This window comes from Coenobita brevimanus, chromosome 13 (genome assembly GCF_032717465.1).
Source record: "Coenobita brevimanus isolate Jiangsu-jjx chromosome 13, ASM3271746v2, whole genome shotgun sequence".
Classification (NCBI taxonomy): Eukaryota; Metazoa; Arthropoda; class Malacostraca; order Decapoda; family Coenobitidae; genus Coenobita; species Coenobita brevimanus.
Genome location: NC_136966.1, coordinates 58253738 through 58280664, shown reverse-complemented (window position 1 = coordinate 58280664; position 26927 = coordinate 58253738). Strand labels below are relative to the sequence as shown.

Below are 26927 nucleotides of genomic sequence, written 5' to 3'. Positions count from 1 at the left end.
CAGTTTATATACAGTTTTATGGCTAAGCAAAAGCGTCTGGTGTAAGCTTGAATAAAGTACCAAAGGGCGTCTCTAACACTGGAGAGAGAGAGAGAGAGAGAAAGACAGAGACTTCCTGTTTTTTTTCTCTCTCTCTCATATTTAAACAACATGGGACGTGAGTTACTGGAGAGAGAGAGAGAGAAAAAAAAAAAAGCTAAAATACTGTTAACTGACTGAAACAATGGTGTATTAATTCTGCTTGCGATTTTGACTATATATATATATATATATATATATATATATATATATATATATATATATATATATATATTTTTTTTTTTTTTTTTTTTTTTTTTAACCCTAATGTGCCTTAAAAACTACCATCGCTACATCTTGAATGCTGAATTGTAAGAGGACTACCACTGAATTGTGATGCTAGTCATGAGGAAGTGCTATGGAAATATGTAAGCACCGTAATATTGACATTTTCCTCCACGTGAAAGAAACTAGAAACGGACGAAACCCTGAAGAAGGTTTAGGTAAAAAGGGTAATGAATATGCACTATACTCTTTTCACCTTAACTTGGCCAAGATTTCTTTCTCACTTATTCCACGTAACACAATGGCCCAAAATGCTACTGCCCTACATCCTTCCACATAACTTCTTCGTGACTACCATCATATACCAGTGTTAATCTACTATTATAGCTCAAAATTCAAGATGGAGAGAGGGAAATTTTTAGGCCTTTGGAATAAAAAGGTTATAGTTAAATTACCTTTATCTACTGCATATAAAGAAAATATATGGAAGCTCCTGATGGAGATAAGGGAACGAAAAATATGAGATGGAGGGAAAAATTTGTTAATCCATTCTAGCGTTCTATAAGTGAATTCTGAACTGGCACTGTCGCTGTGGTTATTTGAGGGTTTCATCCATTTAACTTTTACTGTTATAAAAGAGATGCATTATTCTGGAGGCCGTAACTTCGTAGACTTAACCGGCTCACCAGCAATTTTTACAGCGCAATATTTTTCGATGGTGGTGGTGGTGGTGGTGGCGATAAGGATGATGATGATGATGATGGTAAGAAGCATGGTGGTAGTGGTGGTGGTGGTGATATGGCAAGAGTGCGGTATATAATGCATGTCCCAAATAACGACAGTGTGATGCAAGACAAACAACAGTAATTACTTTCTTTTTCTTCCAGGCAGTGGACATTTTTGAAAGATATGGCATGCAGTGTGGAAGAAACGCGATAGCAAGAAAATTAAGAAAACTTGACATACCGTACTTTCTCGTAACCACAGCAAGACGGAGAAGGAAGTGGAAGCAAATGACGAGAGGGAATGGCGCAAAAATGTGAATAAAATGCACGGAAAGGAAACAGATGGAATCAAGTTGCATGCAAATATCGTGACAAAGAAACGCGTGTATAAACAGGAGGGGACGATTATAGGTGCAAATAAAGCAGACGATGGAAAGGACCCGAGTGCAAGTAACGAGTGTGAGAAGATGTTGAGCTCACATACCTGGCCTATGGAGGAAATCTGTGCATATTAACGGAAGGGATGACAAGGATGGGTTGGATGCATATAAAGGGATACGAAAAAGTACGGCAGAGTGAGAAAATGAGTGGAGTGCACATACGTTTTTAGTTTTCCTCTCACCACCACACAAATACGTTTTACTTGCCTCTCCACCAACCTCTCACTTGCGCATACGTTTCGTCGCTTCCCTCACCCACGTACCCCCTCCCCCTCCTCACCCAACCTCACTCACCCACTTTTTTTTTTTTAAGGTCATTAGAAGGAAGGAGGGTTTGGTCAAGAAGATATAACGTGAGTGATGTAAATAGTACTAAAACAGTATCATTTTATTGACTCCTTGCAATCCAACTCACTACTTAGAACACATTTTCTGCCGCCCCTCCTACCCAACCAAGCGTTGTTGCTCCCCACCCTCTCACCCTACCCACACCCACGCACTGCCGTTCACCCTAGCTCATACTCAATCCACACGTTGCCATACCATCTGTCCTTCTCCCCACCCATATCGAGACTACATTTCACCCTTCTCCCACCCACATTATCATACTTTACCCTTCCCAACCCAAACCACCCTACCTGACATTTCACCCTTCCCCCACCCACACCACCCTACCTGACATTTCACCCTTCCCCCACCCACATCCATGGTATACAATATCCCCTTTCCCCACCCACACCCTACACGCAATTAAACCATTCAACCTTCCCTGCCTGATGAGAAAGAGGAATGATACGGTATACAGTACCCTACCACCACAAACCCTGCCTCGCAAACACACACCTTGCCTCGCCACATCCACTGTTTGCGGTAGGACAGACTGGGTGTGGGGTGTGGGGTGTGGGTACAGGCAAAAATAAGGACAGGGTGAACGGTGAGGATGTAAGCTAGGGTGAGGATGTAGGCTGAGGAAGGGGTGAGGGTGGAGACATGGGCGGGGATGAGGATAGAGGCAAGGGTAAGAGGGTTGGCAGGGGCAGGGGTATGGGTGGAGGCAGGGGCAGGGGTGAAAGGGTTGGCAGGGGCAGGGGTGAAAGGGTTGGCAGGGACAGGGGTGAGGGTGGAGGCAACGGCAGGGGTGTGGGTGCAGGCAAGGGCAGGGGTATGGGTGGAGGCAGGGGCAGGGGTGTGGGTGGAGGCAGGGGCAGGGGTGAGAGGGTGGGCAGGGGCAGGGGTATGGGTGGAGGCAGGGGCAGGGGTGAGGGTGGAGGCAGGGGCAGGGGTGTGGGTGGAGGCAGGGGTGAGGGTGGAGGCAGGGGCAGGGGTGAGGGTGGAGGCAGGCGCAGGGGTGAGGGTGGAGGCAGGCGCAGGGGTGAGGGTGGAGGCACGGGTGAGGATGGAGGCAAGGGTGAAGCTGGTGGAAGGGGTGAGAGAGGAAGTGGGAACAGGGATGAGAGTAGAGGAAGGGGCAGGGGTGAGGGTTGTAGCAGGGGAAGGGGTGAGAGTGGCAGCAGAGGAAGGGGTGAAGGCGTCGGCAGGGGAAGGGGTGAGGGTGGTGGCAGAGGTGAAGGTGTAGGCAGGGATGAGGGCGGAGGTGGAGGTGGAGGTGGGGGTGAGGGTGGAGGCAGAAGCAGTGGAGAGAGGCCCATAACTGCAGCAGAGAGGGCGAGACAGTGGCGGGCGAGGCAGCAGCAAACGGAGGCAGAGCTGGTGCGCACTCTTGAGACAGTGTCTGAGGAAGTGCGGCAGCTGCGGCAAGAGGTGGCAGCGCGAAAGGAGAGGGTGGCACAGTTGGAGGCATATCTTAGATCTTGTGCCAACTCTGTACACTCCTCCAGTGTCACTCTTACTCACTCTTCCACCATCGTCCCTCCTCACCTCTCTTTCACTGCTAATCCTTCCAATGCCACTTCTACTCACTCCTCCACAATTATCTCTCCTGACCTCTCTGCCCCTCTACCAGCTGACCCTTCTTCCTCTGCTGAGCTTTCCATTGTCTCTCCTACTCACCCTTCCACCATCATCCCTTCTGAATTCACCTCCTCTTTATCTGCTCAACCTTCTTTCTCTGCTGAACCCTCCACATCCCACCTCCCCGATTACTTCACTCAACACCAAGGAAACACCACCCCCCCTGCTAATACCACTTTCCCTACTAACAAAACTCTCTCTGTTAACACCACCATCTCCTCTGCTAACATTTTCTCTCCTGTTGCCACTAACCTCCCTATCGCCACCCTCCCTGTCAACACTAACCTTGCTGTTACCACTGCCGAGTCTCTTAACACTTCCCCCCCTGCAGATGCCTCCCAACCTTCATCATCTGCCTCCCCACCGAGCCACCACTCTGTAGGGGATTTAGCAGAAGTGGCTAGGTTCTGCCATCTGCCCACCTTGGACATAGACACTCTAGGGCCACATGGATCATGCCAAGTCACTGCAAGCCACACCATCTCACCCCTACACCCTCAGGCTGGTCCCTCACAACGTTGGGATCGGAGAGTTGGAAGGAGGCGAGGTCGAAAGGAAGGGAGACCCTACATGTACCAACTACCACCTCAGGAGGACCCTCAACGTGAGAGTCAGAGGCAGAGGGCACTGCGTGCTCGGCAGCAGCGAGAGGAGAGACAGCAGCACATGACACAGTTGACACAGCAGCTGCAGGAGGCACAGCAAGAAGTGGCCAGCCTGCGAAGGGAGCGGCAGCAACTCCTGGACACCATTGCGCAATTGAAGGGCAGTCAAGGGAACAACACAACCAAGAGGCAGTGACAGAGCCTGCCGTTCGAATCCCTTTATACAGAATCCAAGGACTCCACTTGCTGTCCTATCCTATCTGAATACACATTGCATCCCACACACCCCTCTCCATCCTGCCATTACTTGTCTATTCTGGTACTCTATTGCATGAATATCCCTAACTCATTTCAGCTCTGCTGATGGGCAGGTACAATAAGAGGGATGGGTAGATTTGACCAGTAACCAAGGATGCTCATTCCTACTACATATCTATGGCTCATCAAATTTCATGCAACCAAAACATAGTAGTTATTCAAGTTGTGGGAGTGGCCCAGATCCATCAAGTGAAAATCAATCAATTATCGTGGAGATGCTCCACTGCCATAGACAACTGTGGCGATGCATTTGCTACAGGTTTTCCTTATTTCTAATACATTTCATTACAATCAGGCTTTATGTATCACTGCCAATATCATATCAACACTTATACTGAATATATATTCTTACAAGATAGAAAATTTCTGAATATTACGATGGTAAAAAAGAAGAGGGGGGAGGGGTTCTGCACCATTTACCCAACATTCGAGTTGACAGTACCACTCTTGTGATGTTAAAAGTGATGAGTTATGCCTGCCCTTAAGCATAAATGAGTCATGAATGAGTCTGATACAACAGGGAATGAAATGAAGTACGATACATAAGAGAGTACATGATTATAACAGTGAGGGGGAATGTTTGGGAGCAGAAGATACAAAGCTGATGAACAGTGTGGCTATGGGTGTTTGGGTCCAGACGAAATGGAAGAGAAAATGTACTGCAACAGTGGTGGCTATGGGTTTAGGGGAGCAGAGTGGCTATGAGTGGCTGAAAGCAGATTTAATGAAGATACAAAACTGACCGCAACAGCAAAACTATGGGTGTTTGGAAGCAGATGACATGAAGATACAAAACTGACAATAAGAGTAAAACTATGAGTGTTTGGATGAAATAAAAGAGAGTACAAAACAGACTGTGACTGTTTGGTAGATGAAATGAAGGATAATACAAAACAGACTGAACTGCATGATTGTGGGTAATTAGGAGTGGATGAAATTAAGAAGGATGCAAAATCTACTAATTCAGAGTGGCTATGGGTGTTTGGAAGCAATTAACCTGGGAATGTGACTTCCTCAGGTATTATAATAAAAGCATATGAAACATATACAAGGTGTCCACAAATTACTTTTACAAGCTTATGGGAAATGTTTACCTGATATCTTTAGTACGTTTAAGGTATCAAAGCCGGAAATCCGTCAACTATCATCTCCAAACAGGATGGTGAACTAACTCACTGGGGACTGGCTGTCTAAGAATTCCTAACACAACAGATTCCTACTGGTGAACTGGAAGATGCTACCCAATTTCTCTGTGCTACTGATGGTGCTCAGGCAGAGTTATTCTAAATACTGTCACAAAAAACTTTTGATATTTTCTTATTAACATGCAACAAATCGCATGCAAAAAAAAGTTCTTGTATTCTTTATAAACTTCTAAGGATGTACAGACTTTGTGGACACCCTGTAGGCCTATTTATAATCCCTGAGAGGAATAAACAAGCAAGAGCCACATCAACGATTCTCTCATAAGACCAACTAATATTCAAGACAGCGTGTATGTGTGTCTTGAGTAATAATATATACCATTTACAAATAACAGCTATAAAATGAGTTACAAATTAGAGAATACAAACTACTGAGAATATTTCAGTGACAAAATATGAAAAACTAAATTATATATGTTATAGTGGATAACTGTTATTCCTGTTTATTGTACCATGTGGTTAGGAACTTTTATAAACACTACCCAAGCCCCACGAGACAATGCTGTATTCTCTGACAGTCTGTGACACAACGACCCAAGATAAGTCACTATATTACTAGCAAGTTCTCTTTAAATGTTGCCTACTTTTTTGTGCCCCCCCCCCTCCCCTTGCAATTAAGTCCATTGTAAATTACAAAGACTTCCTAGTCAAATTCCAGCTGTAGCCTACACATACAGCTGACTAACTACAGTACGTATTAGCTATATTCAAGTTGTGCCTATACCAGTGACTTACTATATTATCTGTTAGGCTACAGTTGCGCCTATACAGTTGATTTAACAATTTCCCCCAATTTGCAGTGCAGGATGTATTAAAAAAAAATAAAATACAATAAAAAAATATTTTGGAATATATCTCGGGCCACCTGCACTCTACTTGTCTATGGAGTTACACAGGCTTCAACGTATGACTACAGTAGGCAATACCACATATGAGTACACTTCAGCTCGGTATCATGAATACACGATATAGGCCTACTACATATCTCGTCTCTTTCAAAATTCCATATGAGGTCTACTGGGAACCATTTCCCACTTTGATGGGATAGTGATAGCCAGAATGTACCCTTCCTCATGCTTGCTGACCTAGTATGAATGAGGCAGGCTTGACTGCAGTGAAGGCTGTGCATGTAAATGTCAAATGTGAGGTTGGTGAATAAAGTAATTTATTTCTGCTATTAACAGGCTATATAATTACTACCATGCCCAACCACTCAACTCCTGCACTATATACTATGTATTTATTTTGCTCTTGCTTTCTGAGCCCTAACTTATCTCAGCTGTGGTAAAATACACTGGGAAAACTTTATTGCGGCCTGGGCAATCACACAATCTAAATCAGAGTCTTATGGAACCTCTTTTGGATAATGTTTACAGGGCAGCGGTATATCTAGTTCACATTGTTCCCTCATTTAAAGTTGCCATCCTAACATACAAGGAATAACTGAGGAGTACATTTCTGCCTGAACCCTTGGAATACCTGTTATCAGCAGACTCACACTGCAATGTGATTCTAAGTAATTTGGGCTGACTTTGTCAAAAGCCATGACTGTGTACTGTAGCCTAACTAGTGAGCAAGTTTGTAACCACAATTTACACTCATGGTTCTAACTCCCATGTCAATAACTGGCAAATAATATGAACAATGATAATTTCTTACCTGTTTCAGAAAATCATAATCTGAAGGGTTAGTTTGCTGTCTGGAATGAAATGCGTGTGTGTGGTGCTGGACACTTATGAGGGGCCACATCTGTGAGTGTGTATATCTTGCCACCCACACTGTGTCCAGTGGAATAACTACAATTTCCACACGTCAAGACCACCACAGTGCTGTGTAGTTGATGGACCTGTGGAGCACATAAACGATTAGGATAACATAATTATAATGGGAACTGGATATTATCAACCCTCAATATAAGAGTTTTCAACCATGTATGAGTAATTTTTATTGGAGATAAAAACATTTTAAAAACCTACAGTTCATAACTACAAAATTTTAAATGGCAGTGGTTGATGCTTACATGGGCCAGCTTTGTTTATCTGATGGCTTCTTTCCAAGCTGCAGTGAAAGAGTGTAAAGACAATATACACCTGTACTATATTAAAACTCCATACAGAAATACACAAAAACTCCATACAGATATACACAATCATCAATAAAACCAGTGGTTAATCTGCCAGATGATTTTGCCTGGGTAGGAAGAACTGCATGACTTAAAGATTAAAATTACCTACTGGTATATTTAACAAATATGTCAATCCGATAAAGAAACTTTGCTACGGGGTCTACGTCAAATTCAAAATGGCGGCCAGAATCTACAAACCAGCGGGCATATGCCCATGCACGGTACCACTAGGGTACCTAGGTACCACATGGCTGCTATATTAATCACTTGCTGTCCTACTGATTCCAATTTTATCATACATATGCATACCAAGGTCAATTCCAATACAACTCTAATAATAAAGGACGAGAAACCACTCAAAGCCGAATACAAATATAATGGTTGCAACCACAGCGCTTTACTAACACCTTAATTAACGTAGTAAGTGGTTAGAGTACGGTAATCCACTTCCAAGCTAAATAAAATACAGTCTTTCAGTGATGGCTAAGTGTACTTAAGGGTAAATTACTAATTGCTTACCATAAACAGCACGATCGGAAAGTTGCCCACACACCACCTCACCGCAGAAACTTAATTAGCTTACTAAGGTACAAAAATCCACTTCGTCTAAAAAAATTTGTTCAGTGATTGCTTGAGTACATAATTAACGTTCAAAGTCATTAAGATGTTAAATTACTAAACAGGTACTTACCAAACGGTGCAAGTTCGGGAGGCTGCAACACGCACCCCCCACCTCTAGCATCATCACTCTCGCTCTGACCGCTACTCTCGCAGAGGAGCGGGGATGCGAAGGATTCCCCAGTTACAAGATTGTATCCCGACATAGAATTTTCGCTAACTGAGAAATCAAACCACAGCATTACAAATACGCCTCATATCAGCGTCTGCATTGCGATTTAAGCATCTCTGTCCATATGCTTGATTATTTTCGATATCTTATTGAAGCAAAATACAGGATTAATGCCACTTTTCATCCAGTTACAGAGATCCTTGTAATATGAATCCGAATATGAAATGGTGGAGGGGGATATCAGCAGGGACTGAAGAGGGAGGAGAGGAAGAGAGGAGGAGGGAGTGGGAGGGTGAAAGGAGGCAGGGCTAAAGATTAGCCAAAGCAGTGTCGCGATAATTTTAATGTTCTGGGATGCCTAGGTTTATTCTAAGTGGTGATTATTATTTATGGTATGAACACACACCAAGAAATCCACGGTTTATTTCCAAATTCTCTACTAGTAGGCAAAATGTAGACGATTGAAGAGATGAGCAAGGAGAGAGCAGAGGAGGAGGCGGGGGGAGACGAGCCATGGTAACAAATTTGAAGATACCTAGGTTTATTTTCGTGGTAATTACTGAACTGCTATACCATTTACAGGCGCCAAAAATCCACTGTCCATCCTCCTACATACAGTGATTATCCACTAGCAGTCATTAACTCTAAACTAAGAACTTTGGAAGGTTAGAAAACTAAGAAGGTTAAACGGTGAAAGAGATGGGGGGAGTGAGACATGAACATTGCCACCGAGATTGGTTTTTATTTTATTTTCGGCCTTTCAATTTGATGTTTATCTAAACCTTTCAGTATGGTGGCTTTTTTTTTTTTTTTTTTTTTAACCCTTGCTGTCTCTATGGTCAATTTTTATTAAACTTAGGGAAGACTTTCCGAACGGGTTACACAATGGCTTAATCAACCCGTTTATTTCTAGAGAACTCTTCCAGGGGTGAATAATAACTTCTTCAAGCTGCAGGGACACAGTATTAAAATTAATGCTTCGTCATTGAGAAGACTAATTCTGTATTTCAACATTAACTTCTTTTAAAGACAAGATTACAGAGAAACAGCTGTTACAATACTTTGCACAAAACTAAAACGCCAGTAACTATCGACAACTTTGCAGAAGTTTATTATTCAGATTAGGGCATTTATAAAACTTCATCACCATAACCCCTCCATTGTCATACATACAGTAAGGAGAGAATTGACTGACATATTTATTGTTGTAAAATAGGCTGCAAGTAAGAAAAAGTAAGAACACAGTAGAATTACCATATTCAGTGTATTGACCAATCCCAAATCCCATTGGAGGTGTAGAGTCTCGAGGCTAGGGCACTTCTGGGTAGATGATTAGCCTGTTTCCGCTGATATTACTGTACGTGATCGAAAATCCTCCAATCATCTCTTGGGGATCGTAGGCCATCCCATGTTTGTGAAAAGGAGACTAGCACAATATACCCGTATGCACATCATATCATCATTATTCTGGCCTCTTTTCCCAGTCCATGAATCAGATGAGGCAATGAAAAAAATATATATATATATATAATTGATTTGTTTTCATCTGAGGAAACTTGGTCACTCACACAGCTTAAACACTAAGTTGTGACTGCATAAAATTCCATGGGCCTTGGTTATGAGGTAGCAATGAGTTTCCATGTTTACTAGACAAATCAGTCTTCAGTCTGACTACACTATTAACTGAGCTACAAAAGGTTAGGGATATTTGTCTGACCAGAGAAAATGCGCTATAATTAAGGGAGATCTGTCAACTGCATACCTAATTATGTGAACTCTCACTTGTTTTAACATTCAAGTCCTTGGAATCCAGCCTCCACCCTGTAAGCATAACTTTCCACGCAAGACGGGAGAAAAGGGCGCAATTCCCAGCAGAATTACCATAAGTTTGAATTCATGCTAACTCATTATCACTCCTCAAAATTTATTACCAAATCCCTCTTGGCATTGAACTGATTCTGTGATAACAAACAGTATATGTAAGATTCATTGCACATATTTTGGTACCTAACAAAGTTTTCATAAGTAATTATTGGTCTGCCGAGAATTGGGGGAGTATGTGCCCCACACCCCTTCTTCCCAGATCCATGCCTGCAGGGAGAAATATACTTTTTTTTTTTTTTGGCAAAGATGCACTTGACAGGTTGGTGGTGACTGGCTGAATGCAACATGTCTGAACAACGTATACTAACCCAAGTTTCCCCCTCAGATATATGCTGTCAATAAATAATGCGAACGAGTAAAGAGATTATGAAGAAATGTTGCAATCAGCCAATCATCAGCAACCTGTCAAGTGCATCTATGCCTCGACAAAAAATTGGAGAAATGTCATTGAAACTGGGCACACAACCATTACTTATGCCAGAGTTATAGATCGACTTGATTTGTTGTCTGTTAGCAACACTGCAAAAACTATTGGACAGAACAGCATCAAGTATGGAATAATAATTGGGGACCAACAGAAAAACAAGTTAGTGCATTTAGGGGGAAAAAAAAACACAGGAGCCCAGGGCTAGGCAAGTTGGTCCTGACATTTAAGATGAGAGTGACCAGCCTCACTCATCCCTGAGTGGCATTATGTGGGCAATAACCCCAACCACCCCATGGATATAAACCTTCACCAGCTCAATCCGACTGGAGTGCCATAATTACCCAGTAAACCACCAGGTGCCAAAATATGGTTATATGGTTACCACCCAGCGTAGTAAATGGTTTCCTGGTGTACAGGAAACCATTTGACTTGTCACTCATTGTAGAGTCACCCACAGGCAGAAGGAATAGGAAAGAATGAAAGAAAGGAAGACAGAAGAGGAGTGTACAGTCACCCGTAGGCAGAAGGACGAGGAAAGAATGAAGGCAAGAAAGACAGGAGAGGATGGAAGGAAAGAAGGATGGAGGAGAGGAAAGGGCAGACACCTGAGGGCAGCACTACATTGAGTGAGTGGATGGTGAGCACCCCCACCTACCACAAATCAGTAATAATACCAATAACACATAAGGAAATGATAAGGTACGGTGTACGGTGACATGTCAAGGTGTATGGTATGTAGGAGGACTACTGGGCCTTGAAAGCAGGCTGTGAAGCCTATGCCCAGAGTCGGACATTAAAAAAAATAAATAAAAATAATAATAATAATAATAATAAGCAAAATAAGTCACTGAGGAAGAGGTGTTGCAAAGCCTCCTGTGGCACCAAAAATATGGCTCTGAATCTCTCAAGTAGCCTTAATGGGTTCTAAACTGCAGACTTGGCAACTCAGACAGTGGGCTGGACAATGGAGGTATTAATGGCAGAGCTCCAGAAATAATGCAAAAGACAAATTAAACCCTAGCAATATTCCATATTTGTAGGGTTGATACATAAAATTTTTTAATCAAAACTCTATTTCCCAACAATACATGGGTTGGGAGGATTAAAAAATGAGAAAAAGAAAGCACAGTATTGCTTAATGAAGTGGTCCACACATCCATTCATACACCATGCAAGCATTCAAAATTCTCAACTCCAGTCCAAAGGTATACATCCCACAGTATAACAAATATACCGTATTTAGAAAAGAACAGAGCATTTCAAAAATAAAATTTATTTCGTTAGTTAAGGCTAACAATTTGTTCTTCAAATGCAAATAGATTTTCAAACAAGTTCTATAAGCTAATTGCGCTTTATTTTCTGTACCCCTAATTTTGAGCGACTGTACACTTTGTGCTATTATTAATATAAAAACTTGTCGTATTTAAGTATCAAGAGTTAAAACAATCACCTCCCAAAATTGTATTAGTTATTTGGCTGAAAATGGCTTGTCTTTTGTAAGTCCAAGTTACTATACCTACAACACCTAAATTAATGCTAATAGGATAATGAACTCTGAATGCACATATTGTACCTCACCACTAAACCTAAACTGATAATTGTATATTGTAACAATGCTTAAAAATATCAACAACTCCATCTTTCTAAAGCAACTAGTGCAGCAAGGCCAACTCCTTGGTATTTATACACAAACTCATGTCATTTTGGCAGTTTTCACATCTCTTCCTTTTTGAGAGCTTGGTAGAGTTTTGGAATGGTATTTGTATGTCCCTCGTGATACCTCTCAGCTAATGGCAGCATCACAATAGTAAAGGGATAACGGCCAATCCTTTATTACACCTTCAAGATGTATGGACCAGAGGCTTGGTCACCGTATTTCAGTATATTTATGGCCGATGCTCACTCTACTTCCCCTAGTAAGATTACATGATCAAAATGCCACCAGCACCACCTGGGGATCAAACCTATGGAAGGCCATCATTCTAACGAGGTATACATTCTGATATTTAAGAATGTCTCTTGCTATTCTTCGCTACTACTCACCTTCAGGGTTAGAATATTTATAAACATACAATCATAATATTTTAAGTCCTCATTTTAAGTCAGGAATGTGTCTCAAGATATCACAACTTTCCCCACAGAAGAGGCATTGAAGTTTTGGGGAAACCGAATAAGCATACTTGTAGGCAGCATTGGAAGTCTGATAGGCAATTTTTCATATATTTTCTGTATTAAAAAAAGTAAATAAAATAAAAAGTCAACATAATATTACAACTAACTTACAACATACTTTCATTCAGAAATATTTTTTGCTGTGACATTATCATTTGCTGAGAGCTGATATCATGGGGAGTAGCTATAGACACAGATGTGTACATTTCCAAGGCTGTACTGTACAAACTTGGCCTATGAATGGGCAACAGATATCCACCAATATAAAACCCTCATCCCTGCCCACAAATCACAGTGATAAAGGCACCAACAAATACCTTCCAAACTGGGAATGGATGTGTAACCCTGACAACCTCTGACTGGCTGCATTAACTCATTCAATACAATGACTTATTTTGTATTTCCTTCTTGCTACCCTCCCAGACAAATTTTCATCAGTTTGGGAGAGACTGTCATACTGAAGGCATTACATATAGCACTGATTAACCCCTTCACTACTACAGGCCCTTCCTCAGTTGAAGAGAACAATTTGGGAGGCAAGAATAAAATAAAGAATGCATCATCAGATTTACAGATTCTCAAATCCTGGTTAAGTCCTTTGGGGGGGATTTTTGCTGCTATCAAGTGATTTTATTAGCATCACACACAAGTATTGGTGAAATGCTGGGTGGCTCTCCTTAGATGAATAAAATTGTCTGGCCATACCTTGAAGTCACGGAGACTGTGGATGTCTTTTTCATCTCAGTCTTGTCATCTGATAATTTAATTAGCTTAGGATAGACTTTTTGAACTGGAGAGGTTAGATATTGTCAAAAACTTCATCTACATAAGAGGTCTCTCCTAAGCTGAATAAGCTGGTAGCAGCAATTAGAAGGGATTTAACCTGGATTCAGGGGGTCAGTAAAAACAGCTACAAGTCAGGGTTCCAGATGTTCCTGAACTCAACAGCCTGGCTAACGTCACACTCGATAACAATTCGTTGGAGGAAAAAAAAAAAAAATCTTACATTCTAATCGCATGAATTATCATCATTTACCCACTGGACCTGGGGATGTCTTTTCAATTTTTGCCATATCCTGGCGATTTTATTCAGTTTTGGATGGACATTTTGAACTGGAGGGGTTGCATAAAGCACCCGTTTGATACAAAAGGCCTCTCCCAAGTTTAATAAAATTACCAAGTTGTAACAAGAAAAACTAAAAAGAATGTCGCCTAGATCCAAAGGGTTAAAAAGTTGTCATAGTATATACAATATACATTACAGTGAATACAAAACTGAAGAACCTCTATGATCCCTGCTAGTAAATACCTCCTGACACTACAAGCGACATATACAAACTGCTTTCTGAGTATATTATGTTGAACGCTATGATAAGGCATCCTTTACATGTGGCAAAACACATAGTATATGGAATGATGAAAAATGTACAAATAAATGATGTACAAAAAACAAGCAGGAAATAAATATCCCAACAACATTACATGCCCAACAGCAACAGAATCCCCAACCCGCTAAGTGATCAACCTCATCAGTCATTCTGTTCCGTGTTATTTTTATGAAAGTACAAACACCTAAGTTATTTTTAGAAAATACAAAATTCATAATTATTTTTAAAAAGTAAAACAGAAAATATGCAAGGAAGACTATCACAATCATCTACAATTTAATTCTGATTCTGAACTTGCAATAAAACCCTCTGATCTTACACGTGACTCCAAGAAAATAATATACAGTATTCAGCATTTTAAAAAGTGAAAAGTTTGCACCATTCCTAACTTCCATTCCAAAAAGGTGGCTGCAAAAAACTAGGACTGATTACTTAAGCTTTGTCATTGATTAAAATAGTTAATATCTAGTAAAATATCACAAGCTTGATACAAATATATTACAAAGTAGTATTTTCCTGACATGAGTAGGATACAATGTATGATTATGAAGAAGCATCAACCTGTTAGGACTGAGTATGTGTTTTTCTCTCTAACATTTTAAAGATTTGTAATGTTTTGTCATGATTCATATACAGTACTGTATTTTGTTCATAGAATATAAAGATCAAAACTCTCATAAATTTATCAAAAATTATGAAATACCAGAAGTGCATGTGTCTGTTCTACCATCTAAAGATTACTAAAAGCAATTTGCTTAAAATTAAAACTGGGAACCTTCTGTTATAGTTGACAAGGTGAAGTCTCAGCTTGGTAGGAAAAAACATGACAGACTCACAAACCCACACAAACTGCAATGTCTGGAAGAACCATCATTTTCCACGGCCATTTCCCATCTTACTCTTAATCTCTTTTCTTTCCCCCACTATCTTTCTCACACACAAAAAAAAAAAAAAAAAAAAAAAACACTCACAGATGCCACCAGGCATGATTTGGGTATAATTTGGCTTTTTTTTATAAGTAATGTCCATAAACTGATGGAAAATTATGGCTCAAGTGTCACAAAAACACACCTTTCCTTATCTGCAATACACTCAGAACAAACAAAAGTTCTTCATCATGCCATCCAGTCCGTTGCTATGAAACGCTGACGACAGAAGGAATACCAGTGAACACGTGCCTGCAAGTACGAGGCAGGTGGTGTGGGAGTGACCTAGGAGTAGAAGGTGAGGACAGATGTCTGGTTGCCGCGAATGAGGATGAAGGGTGGCATGTCCCGGGTGAGAGTCTCCAGCCATGCCATGTACAGCGGTGCCGACACGGATGTCTTACGAGGCATTGGCAATGTCCTGAAAGGGTGGACAGTATATAATGGTGACAGTAGTCCTCCAGCTGGATTGCAGCCCATAAAGGTTTGATCAAATGAGTCCATTCATTTTATTCTTGCCATTTTCTGACAATTTCATTCAGCTGTGGGCTGACTTTTCTAACTCAAGAGGTTTAATATAGCCTTAAAATTCCCCTTCAGTTTTAGAGTGCTTTCCTTCATTGACTAAAATGAGCCTGGTAGCAGCAAAAGTAAATGAAATAGGACCACCTGAATTCAAGGGTTTAAATCCAAAGGGAGGTTGAGGTAGATTGCTCAGACAATGGTACAGCACATAGGGATGATGACTGGTACCTCTGGCTTTCAGTGTCTACAGTGGGCAGTCTAATCCTGAGCCCCTACATTCCTGATGGTGCAGTGATGGAACCGATGAAGAATGAATGAACAGAAGAACAATGGCAACATCCTGTCCCACACTACCCTTTAGTGATATACAGGAACTCAAGGCAAAGCTACTGTAGTTTGGAGCATTTAATTATTGGTGACTGCCTGATCTAGCCACTTCTTACAGATTCTAATAAAAGCACAAAGAATCTGATTTCACCTCAACTAACATCTTAGACAACTAAACCCCTAGACAATATAGCAATACTGTATAGCAATATATGCATGTATTATATTCTCAGTGAAAACAAAAACAAAAACAAAACAAAAAATCTGTGCAAGGCAAGGCTGTCAAAAAGGATGGTCCATTCCCATGATCAGACCACTGAGTCAACAATATACTTACATAACAATTAGCGTGGAGTCTTTGGAGTTTTCAAGCACCAGCTCCCTCAGCCTCACGTGCCGATTGGTCTTCTCTCGCTGACCCAGCAGCTCTGCTTCACTGATAAGAACACCTAGTAGGGCAAGAGGGAAAGGTTAATCCCATGACTACGAAAGCAACCGAGGACTCATTCCCCCTTCACAACTAAGGCTTGCTGAATTTTATTCAGTGTTTTACAGTAGTTTTGAGTTACAAGGCTGGTGTAGTTCATCAGAGGAAAATACATTGGCATTAGAAGTAGCCAAAATAGAATTTTAACAATGTCAATGCACCGAAGGGGTTATGGGAGATAGTGTCAAGCCTCTGTATCATGCAATATCTATCCCACTTCATCCTTACCCCCATTCTCACTAATATATTGGGAAGGGTGTGATCCACAAAATATGAAGAGGAAGTATACAAGCAGGAAACTATTCAGCTAAATGAAGGGGCAACACAATCATTCACTCACTATTCAGGCCCTCAAATCTTGGCTCCATCTTACAGACATCATCCACAGATATATATTTGTATTTTTTCTATTTAGTGGCATTTCATAAATACCTTTTGGATACAGTCATTCAGTAAATTGCCCACTACCAGGTTTAATAAGAAGTGTAATCCTGCTCATGTGTAACACCAGATTCACCATGAATTCTTCAGTCATCCATTTGATCCCCTGTCAACTCTTTCTTTCTCTGCTATCTCATTATCTTGCATACTCATTTACTATTTTGTCATCTTCTTCGACTTCTATGCCTCCTTTCACCATCAAAGTGAGTCACATATACCCATTCCAGCATCCAATTTATATCCACTCTTATCTCTACATGACCATATCACTGAAGCACTCTCCCCTACCCTCTGATAGACTTCCTTACTCCACACTGTTCATGAATCATTTTCCTACCCTATCCAACCTATGCAATCCACAAAGCTAATGCATATTCCTTAACTATCCCATTTTCATTGCTCTTCCATGACAATATAAAAAATAATGTCATTGTAATGAAGGAATTAAGATGATGATGATGATGACAATGAGGATGATGATAAATACCAGTACTAAAACACTTGTTTGTATGAAAAAACAAAACAAAAAGGCTCTGCATGATTAATTACTGTGTAGATTCTCAGGAGACATAGTGCAAAAGAAAGAGCTGCTGCCAATACAAAGCAGTACAGAACTTCAAACTCTCAGCATAATTCTTGTACAATACAACTATCTACCAACAGCCAAATGCCTCAATCTCATAAGGAGTGACCAAAAACAAACTGCTTTCATGTCACCCTGTCCTCTGCCATCCAGCTACCACTCTCTCCCCTCCAACTCACACCACCTTCATTTACATATATTTCCATCATACACTCGTCTATTCAATCTTTTATTCTCCACTCTTTCCATGTGGCCAAACCATTTCATGGCACTACTCCTAACACTCTTCTACTGGTACTAGTAACTAATGCACTGTGTCTTGTGCCGCAGTACCTTTATATTTTTCTTACCATCGTTCTCCTCAGAGATGTCCTGATTGCTGGGAGCCTTGAACTCTTCAATGAGCTGATCAAACTCCATGCGTGATGATTCCTGTGCCTTCTTGGCCACATCAGGGATCACAATGACGTCACTGTAGTCGATACGGAACTTGGCCAGAAGGTTGGCCATGCTGTGGGTCACAAATAAGTACAGAGTCAGATAACGATGCTACTGTGTTACATGCAGATAACAACGCTGTAGTACATTTCAGGCTGCTGACCACTTCTCTCTGATGATATGTTGTTTTATTATTGCCATCTGATGATTTTATTCAGATTAAGACAGACTCCTGGAACTGGAGAAGCTAGATGTTGCCTTAATAAATCCCTTCAATATGACAGTCACTTCCTATGTTGAACAGAAGAGTCCAGTAGTAATGAAAATAATATAAGAAAATACATCACCACAAGCAAGGGGTTAAACAAAACTAAATGAGCGTCTGTAATTTCCCGCACAAAATAACCCCTTCAGTTTCATGACATATTTCATTTTTGCTACCACCAGTGCTCCTTGGCTGTATAAAATCATCTGGCTCAAGAATAAAATAAGAAAATACATCCTCTCTCGGGTGTCTGCCCTTTCCTTTCTTCCATCCCTCTTTCCTTCCATCCTCTTCTGTCTTTCTTTCCTTCATTCTTTCCTTGTCCTTCTGCCTACAGGTGACTTTACACTCCCTCTTCTATCTTTCTTTCCTTCCTTCTTTCCTTTTTCTTCTGCCTGTGGGTGACTCTACACTGAGTGACAAGCCAAATGGTTTCCTGTACACCAGGAAACCATTTACTACACTGGGTGGTAACCACATAGCCAAATCTTGGCACCTGGTGGTTTAGTGGGTAATTATTGCACTCCAGTTGGATTGAGCTAGTGAAGGTTTATATCTAAGGGGCAGTTGGGGTTGATTGCTTATGTAATGCCACTCAGGGATGAGTGAGGCTGGTCACTCTCATCGTAAATGTCGAGACCAACTGCCTAGCCCCGGGCTCCTACGTTCCTCATGGGGCAATGTAGGATTGGATGATGGATGGATGGATGGATGGATGGATGGCTACCACCAGTGCTCCTTGGCTGTATAAAATCATCTGGCTCAAGAATAAAATAAGAAAATACATCCTAAGACTGAAGGTGTTAATCTGCTCACCTCAAACCTTTCCACATGCAATCATCACAAATTTTTACACATAACTAGTGCTGTAAATTGGGGAAAACCACTAAATCAACTTTAATAGACCACTTTTCTGTAATTTACTGACAATTTAATAGCAAAAGGGGATGTTAAGAAAAGGTTACTTATAATGAAAACTGCTTGTACTTGTTGTACCCAGCCCTGCCCTGTACCCTACTTGTTCTACCCATCCCAACCCTGCCCTCTTCTGTTTCATACTTACCTTGCCCTATCCTGTGCCCTACCTCCTCTATTTTACTCTGTTCAGCTCTGCCCTCCTCTGTTCCCTATCTGCTCTACCCTGCTGAGGCCTACCTTCCCTGCCTTGCCCAATGCCTTACCTCCTCTGCTCCATGTCCAGCTCATCCTTGCGGTTGGCCAGTGCAAACACCCTCAACTTGCAGCCTGACCACTGGGACCGTGTAGACAGGATGTATGGCACCAGCAGTGTCAAGCCTCCATCATCGTACAACCACCATACATCAATGGTGCTCTACAACAATATGAAGCAAAGAATTTAGAATACATCAAAAATGTATGTACATGCAGTTATCGTTTAAATTTTAGGACACATAGAGGCAAACTGCTATCTTATGTGAAACAGCTATAAGCAAGACATGGTTTTCTTACATGACTGAGAGGTTGAAAGCACTGAAAACACATTTCTGGCTTCAACAGAACTCCATCATGAATGATGAGCAGTTCTAAGAGAAGAATATAATCTAATTCATCATCAGCTTAATAATGAGGCAACAGAGAGTGAAACAGTTTTTAATGCTGAATGTGTGTACTGTGATTAAATAACAGTGATATACATCACCACTTATTATCCATATACTGCACTGTACAAGTCAAACATGCACCACCTACTACAATCTAGCCTTGCTTTGCTCGGCATCAGAAATGCTGAGTTAATACTGAACAAGGGTTTTTAAGAAGTACACCCAATGTTATGATGATGATGATGATGATGACACCCAATGTCAAAGACTGGAATGATGATACAATGGAGATGAGACCAATTTTTTCTGAGCACGCTCATGATGACTCTTCTAGACTGCTTATCCCATGCCTGTTTTTGGATCCTACCCAACCCAAGTAATCAACACTATCATCATCATGCAAACTTCTTTTTCCATCCCAAGTACTGTACAGTATTACACTAAAGTAGGAACAAGGTTGCGATTTTTGTTAGAATGATGTCAATGAACATCCTGTTAATAGATCCACATTCATATTTTCTCTTGTTTTTTGGATCCTACCTCACCCCATTCTTAGATATTAAAATGAGGTCAAGATGATAAAAATAATAATGATTACTATAATAATTATTATGTGATGAAAATGACTACTGTAAAATAAAAATACTTATGATGAAGACAATGATGATGATGATGCACAATACACTCTACCTTCTTTTGTTTTCTCATGAACATGGTAATGTTGTTGAGGACGTCCTTGTTGAGCTCGGTGCCACCTGGGCCTCGGTACAGGTTGGCTAGTGAGGTGCGACGTTTAGCACTTTCATCTGCCTGCTCTGCTGATGTCACCGCTGCCCTTTCCACCTGAGGCGAACCCGGGGGACTTGATGCCTCACTGTCTGTACCATCTGTGTCACCAGGGAAGGGGAAGAGGGAATTACGGAGGTGAAGTGCAGGAAGGGAGTGAGAGGAATGTGTAAAGAACCTGGGGGACTAGATACCTTGCTGTCTGTACCATCTGTGTAACAAGGGAACAGCATAAGAAAACTGAAGCAGGGTAGTGAATGAAGGGAGAGAGGGAGGCAAGCACACAAGGGAAGTGAGGTGTGCAAACTGTGATGTGATGGTGTGGCACAAGTGCCACTGTGATAATCTGGAACACATTTCTGACTCACAATAACTGCCTGTACATCTAGTATGGCCTAAGGAAAGATGACAATGCTACTGCACCGAGAATCTATCTATAGCCATAAGCCTTAATCCCATCAGGGATGGCCACAAACAAATCACCTCCATGTCACCTCTCCTCTGCCAGTAATCTGCCCTCTATCCAACTCATAACCCCTCTCTCATATCTCTTCAACCCATCCCTCCTTCTCCTCCTCCCTCCCTCTACCTCACTCATAAACACTCTCCTAGTCAAAGTCTCATTCTCCATCCTCTCCACATGACCAAAACATCTTGGTGAATTTTTCTTCACTCTTTCAATCACATACATATTAACACCACAATGCTCATTCGCTTCCTCATTTGATGGTCTGTTTGTCTATATAACTCCTCATGCTCCTCTCAAGCAACTCACTTACACTGCTTTCGCTCTTGATTTGTGTTCTTCCAACAGGGTTATAGCTTCACTTCCATGCATTAGTGTAAGGATCACAATACTGTCATGTTTCCATGGTTGTTCAATCTGCATATGGATGGGGTTATAAAAGATGTAAAAGGTAGGGCAGTGGATGTTGGAGCAGCCCTAATGAGAGATGGCAGCATTTGGAAACTTCCTGTTCTGTTGTTTGCAGATGATACTGTATTGCTAAGAGAACACGAAGGGGAACTGCAAGGCTTGGTGTAACACAATCTAAAGGTGAATACAGGGAAGAGTAAAGTTATGGTCTTCGAGAGAAGTGAAGTCGATAAATGCACTGCGAGGCTGGATGGTGAGGAAATGGAAAATGTGAGTGTATTTAAGTACTTGGGTAATGTGATGAGTAAGGATGGTAATTTGGAGGATGAAGTGCTTAAAAGGGTACAACAGGAAAGAAAGGTTGCTGGTTCTTTGAAAGCAGTGATAAGAAATAGAGAAGTGGGCATGGAAGTAAAAAAAAAAGTTGCTGCATGACAGGATTGTGATACCAACTCTAATGTACGGACACAAAGCTTGGACCTTGTTGGAAGGACAAGTCAAGAGTGACAGCAATGTAAATAAGTTATTTGGGAGGTGCATGTGGAGTTGCATGGAGAGAGAGATTGAGAAATGAGGAAATGAAGGAATGTTGTGGTGGGGATGTGACAGAAATTGTTAGAAGAAATACACTGATGTGGTTTGGACCCCCTCCCCCCCCACTTTTTTTGTGTGTGTGGGCATGTGTGTGTGTCCAAGTCTAGGCAAAGGCTTCAGAGCCTATCCCCAAGGCTCAGTAGTCCTCCAACATATCTGCATATGTCACCACTTCAGTGCTAACACCCACCATCCATACTGAATACATGATAGGACTGTCTCATAGAGGACTGGTGTATTGGTATTTGAGGGGGTATTTTTACAACATGTTGGTGGGTCTTCTGGTAGATCAGTAAAGTCTGCTTTACGACATTCAAATCCTTAAACTGTTCCCTGCCCCAGCTGGGATTCAAAACTTGGGTCCATTAGAGCTGCTGGCCACCTCTCTACCGATTCAGCCACCGCCTCCCCCAGTGGAGAGGATGGAGAGCGAGAGGCTAACCAGGAGGATATATGTGAGTGAGGTGGATGGGGAAAGAGGGAGGGGGAGGCTGAGGATGAGATGGAGGAATGGAGTGGAAAGGTATATGAGAGAGATGGGTGTGAGCTGAGGGAAGGGCAGCAAAATGGCAAGGTACAGGGCAACATGGAGGCAATATGTTTTTGTGGCCACCCCTTACAGGATTAAGGCATCTGGCAATAGACAGACAGATAGATTATTTACTTTCATACTCATTTCTCTATTCCTTATCATAGCTTTCCGTCAACCGGCTACCTTTCTTCCTTGCTGTACCCTTTCATGCACTTCATCCTTTAACTTCCAGCCTTACTCATCACACTGCCTAAATATATGAAGGCACTTACAGTCTCCATTTCCTGTCCAACCAGCCTTACTATGGATTTTGTGACTTCATTTCTCTCAAATACCATAACTTTACTCTTATCTACATCCACTTTTAGACTGAGTTTCTGACACACACTCCCAAATCATTCACCAAGCTTTGCAACTCCCGTTCACTTTCACTTAACAATACTGTATCGTTTGGAAACAACATTTTCCATACCCTTCTCTCTCTCCTTAAGGACACCCAACATCATTAAATATTATATCCTGAACAACCATGGAGACATGACACATTACTGTTTGAGTCCAACATTCAAATAACTCAGCTCACTTTCCACACACACTGCAGCCCTTGTGCCCTCAACCATACCTTTGAAAGTATTTAACAGTTTTCTGTCTACTCAATATATATTTAACACAGTAATAAAAAAATTATGTTAAATTTAGATTCGGGCTGCTATCACAACCAGCCAATCTGATGACGAGAAATTAGCATTTGTGCTACAAGCAAGATAATAAACTGCTTCATTAAAAGCATTCATTGCATCTTTTGAATACCTCTACACTGTATGTATGTTATATATAAAGTACAGTATTTCCCTAACATCTCAAGACAGTGGAGGCAATAGTGTTATCAAAATAAAAAGTCTATCTATGTAACAAAGATTAATGACACGCACAGAAATGAATTTCCAATAGGTAAAAACCTACTGTTTACCAAAAATAATAACAAAAATGAAATTAAAAGACAGCACAATAGTTTACAAACTACTTGGGTTAAATACAGTATCCTTAAACCTGTTGTTAACCTTTACAATATGATGATGTCTTTTAGTCTTATTCTGGTTGGCACAGGACGCTTCATTGTGCCTCTTCCTTCATTTGTGATTATTTTCCACCTTACTTTTTGTACATTATTTATTTCTGTATTATAGACACACTGCATCAATAATATAACTGGCAGTCTGGAAAAAAAAAAAAAAAAAAAAAAAAAATCATTCTCTAATCTAGTTTTGCTTTATCAGGAGCAAGGGAACCCAGGGCTAGACTACTCACTCCACACACTAAGATCATAACCTGTTCCTCATCCCTCAGTGATGTTATGTGAATAATAAACCCCAACTACCCCTCAGAATTAGACCCTTATGGAGCACATCCAGCTAGAGTGCCTTAACTCAATAAACAGGTGTCTTACAAAAATGTATGACAGCACTGGGGCTAATACACTACATCAGTACACAGCACAGGCCCACCTCTGACCTCTCCACTTACATTAAATATATATACAGTACTGTACCAGGATTACTAAGGTGTGATGTGCAAAATAAACTGCTGAGGAAGAGACATTACAGAATCTCCAGAGCCATCTACAAATACAACCCCTACCATCAGATCACAGTATTCTACTGAGCTCTGGCGAGACCTCTCATAGTGAAAGGGTACATGATGCTACACGTAACTCCTCCAGTTTGAGAAGTCTTTCCAGGGCTGATTGAAACTGTATACATAAAAAATAAAAAATAAACAATCATCATCATCATACTGAATGGGTCAAGGGAAAGGTAAGCCCCCTGATTAGAGTCGATCACTTTCTGAACTGAAAATGAGGGTAAACCATGACTAGTTTCCGTATGTCTCTGTACACCTAGCATCATAAGTTCTGTCACATCACCTGTTTTTCTCTCCATGGACTTTGAAAATTAGTGTAATGAATCCCCAGCAACCAACAATGAGGACACTGATCTATAGTTAACTACAGCCATTTGTGTCAGCTGACATAGATTCAATGATTTTCAAAGTTCAGGGAGAGAACAACAGGAGAGCCAACATAACTTCTGATACTGGCTGTACAGTATCACACTTAACAGGTGTTCCATAAATGACCACTGAATATCTTGGGGGTTTCCTTACTCTTTTGTACTCTCAGTTTTGAGAATAAGGTCCTGAGTTTGTTTAAGATGTTAAAAGTGCAGCAACCTGTGCAATACTCAAAGTGGCATGGGAGATGTCATAGAATCATCTACCTAGGGATTTGTTTAGGCATATTACACCATGATATTCTCTTTAGTTACATCCGTGGTGGCCCATATATAACACTCCACTTCCAGGCAATTTCTCATGTGTCGTGGGGACAGGTCAGTCAGTGTTGCCAGTATCTACTCTACATCATTTATTCAATTCCTGCTCCCACTGCCCTCACACCCCCACCAGCATACAGTACTCAGCCATCCCCACAACACACAAGACAAGTTTGTAGAGGACTGCCATTTACTGGCCACTCTATTTGCAATATCAATATAGTTTGTCCCAGTTCTGTTCGAGAAGATAAACAGGTGTAGTATGCAAAATGAATCCCTGAGGAAGAGGGGCTGTAAAGTCTCCTAAACCACCCAGAATACAGCACCAATCCCTGCCTCAAACTACAGCTTAAAAACGATATGGAAATACCTCGGCGAGTCTGGCGAATTTTCTTCCTCCTAAAGACTGGCATGAAAGATGGAACAGAGACTTTGTTATTCTTCACCAGAAAGTTCTTCTTAACAGCTGACTGCTCTAAATTCAAAGTCAATTCTGCACACTTGATTAATCCAGTACCAAGAGTTATCCAATAATACCAACCCATTCTCCAGTGACATGAAGAAAGACTGTCACTTATAATTAGTGTACAGGAACAAACAGCACAGTCAATAAACTGATAACTGTCTCTCCCATATTATCCCTTTTGGTTCATTTGGGTCTGAGGCTACTATACAGTAGTCCAGAACATTTAACAGTAGTGACTGATGTGCACTCATGGCAACATTTTCATGTGAAAGACAGACCTCGAGTCACTTATGCAATTTAAGCAACAGTGCTTATTATCCACCCCTCATTCTGACCAGAGAATTCTACCAGTAGACCACCTGTGTCTAATACAATATCATGGCCTTCATTTGTGGCAGACTAAGGCCTAACTAAAACTGCAGGTTCTAATTCATAAAAATAGCAAACCTTTCTCTTAACTGTAAATTATGTACCATCTCAGGCCTCGGAATATATGTAAAGATTATAAAGTTCATCCCTTTTGCAATTCTGATCTAAATTTACTACTCTTCCAATATGAGTAAGTCCTCACTATATCTTGTCTTTCTTATATTCTTATTTTTTTATGATTTTTTATCATTAAGTTCAAAATCAACTTTACACTGCAGAATGGGTTAATTGTATAATAATTCCAGCTGACTGTTAATAATAAAAAGTATAGCACAGAAATTCATCACTCATTTAACTCAATGTTGTTCAAACCACCTGAAGTAACTGAAATGGATAATGACTCAAAATGGTGCCACTGATAATGCAGCACAGTAAGAGTTAAGCCATGCTGTTGTCATATTATAGTATCAAAATGATGCCACATTCAACAGTCATGCAGAAAAAAAAATCCACTTCATCAAACTCTTCATTTTCTTTGTTTCCTGATCTGTAGGTTCAGCTGCCATTCTGCAGGCATCATATTTATAAACTCTCCTAAGCTTGAGCTGCTGTTATTTCTTAACCTGGTCTGTCAGGTTGGAAAGCCCCACTGACCACAGGTAGGCAACTGCATCTGTGGGGCTAATCCTACAGCTGCAGTACAATACAGTACATACACCATGTAGGGATCTAGTGCCCCCTTGTAGCAAACAGTGCCTCTCCCGGGTTGGACCAAGGTCCTTCCTACGGCAAGATGCAGGGAAATGGGAAATATGGGGAGGTTTGGCTCCTGGCACCCACCATGGGTTGGCTTCCTGTCAGTGCTGCTAGCATAAGTTGTGCAAAAGATTGCTTGTACATATGTTTATCTTCACTCATGAAGCTACCAAATATTTCACAAGCAAATTACAGTGACCATGAAAGTGAAATACAAAAAGCCAAAACAGGAACAAATATTGAAGTGAAATACTGTAATACAAATATCCAGAATGGTTACAGAGTGCTGTTTATCCTATAATTTGGTTCT

The 26927-nt window shown here is 41.1% G+C and overlaps 1 protein-coding gene across 5 annotated transcripts in view; it reads right to left on the bottom strand.

The window, feature by feature from the left end:
• Positions 1 to 11761: 11761 nt before the first annotated feature.
• Ncc69 (sodium chloride cotransporter 69) overlaps positions 11762 to 26927 on the bottom strand; it is a 151001-nt gene continuing 135835 nt past the window's right edge. For 3 of the 5 annotated variants that reach the window (XM_080283996.1, XM_080283998.1, XM_080284004.1), the window contains 5 exons: positions 20598 to 20794; positions 19527 to 19678; positions 17993 to 18153; positions 16469 to 16580; positions 11762 to 15700 (listed from right to left, as the gene is read on the bottom strand). In XM_080283996.1, the coding sequence (XP_080140122.1) occupies positions 15565 to 15700; positions 16469 to 16580; positions 17993 to 18153; positions 19527 to 19678; positions 20598 to 20794 (758 nt within the window). In that variant the 3' untranslated portion in view covers positions 11762 to 15564. Of the gene's footprint in view, positions 15701 to 16468; positions 16581 to 17992; positions 18154 to 19526; positions 19679 to 20597; positions 20795 to 25396; positions 25433 to 26927 lie in introns of all 5 variants that reach the window. The other 2 variants (XM_080283990.1, XM_080283993.1) reach the window with 1 other exon arrangement.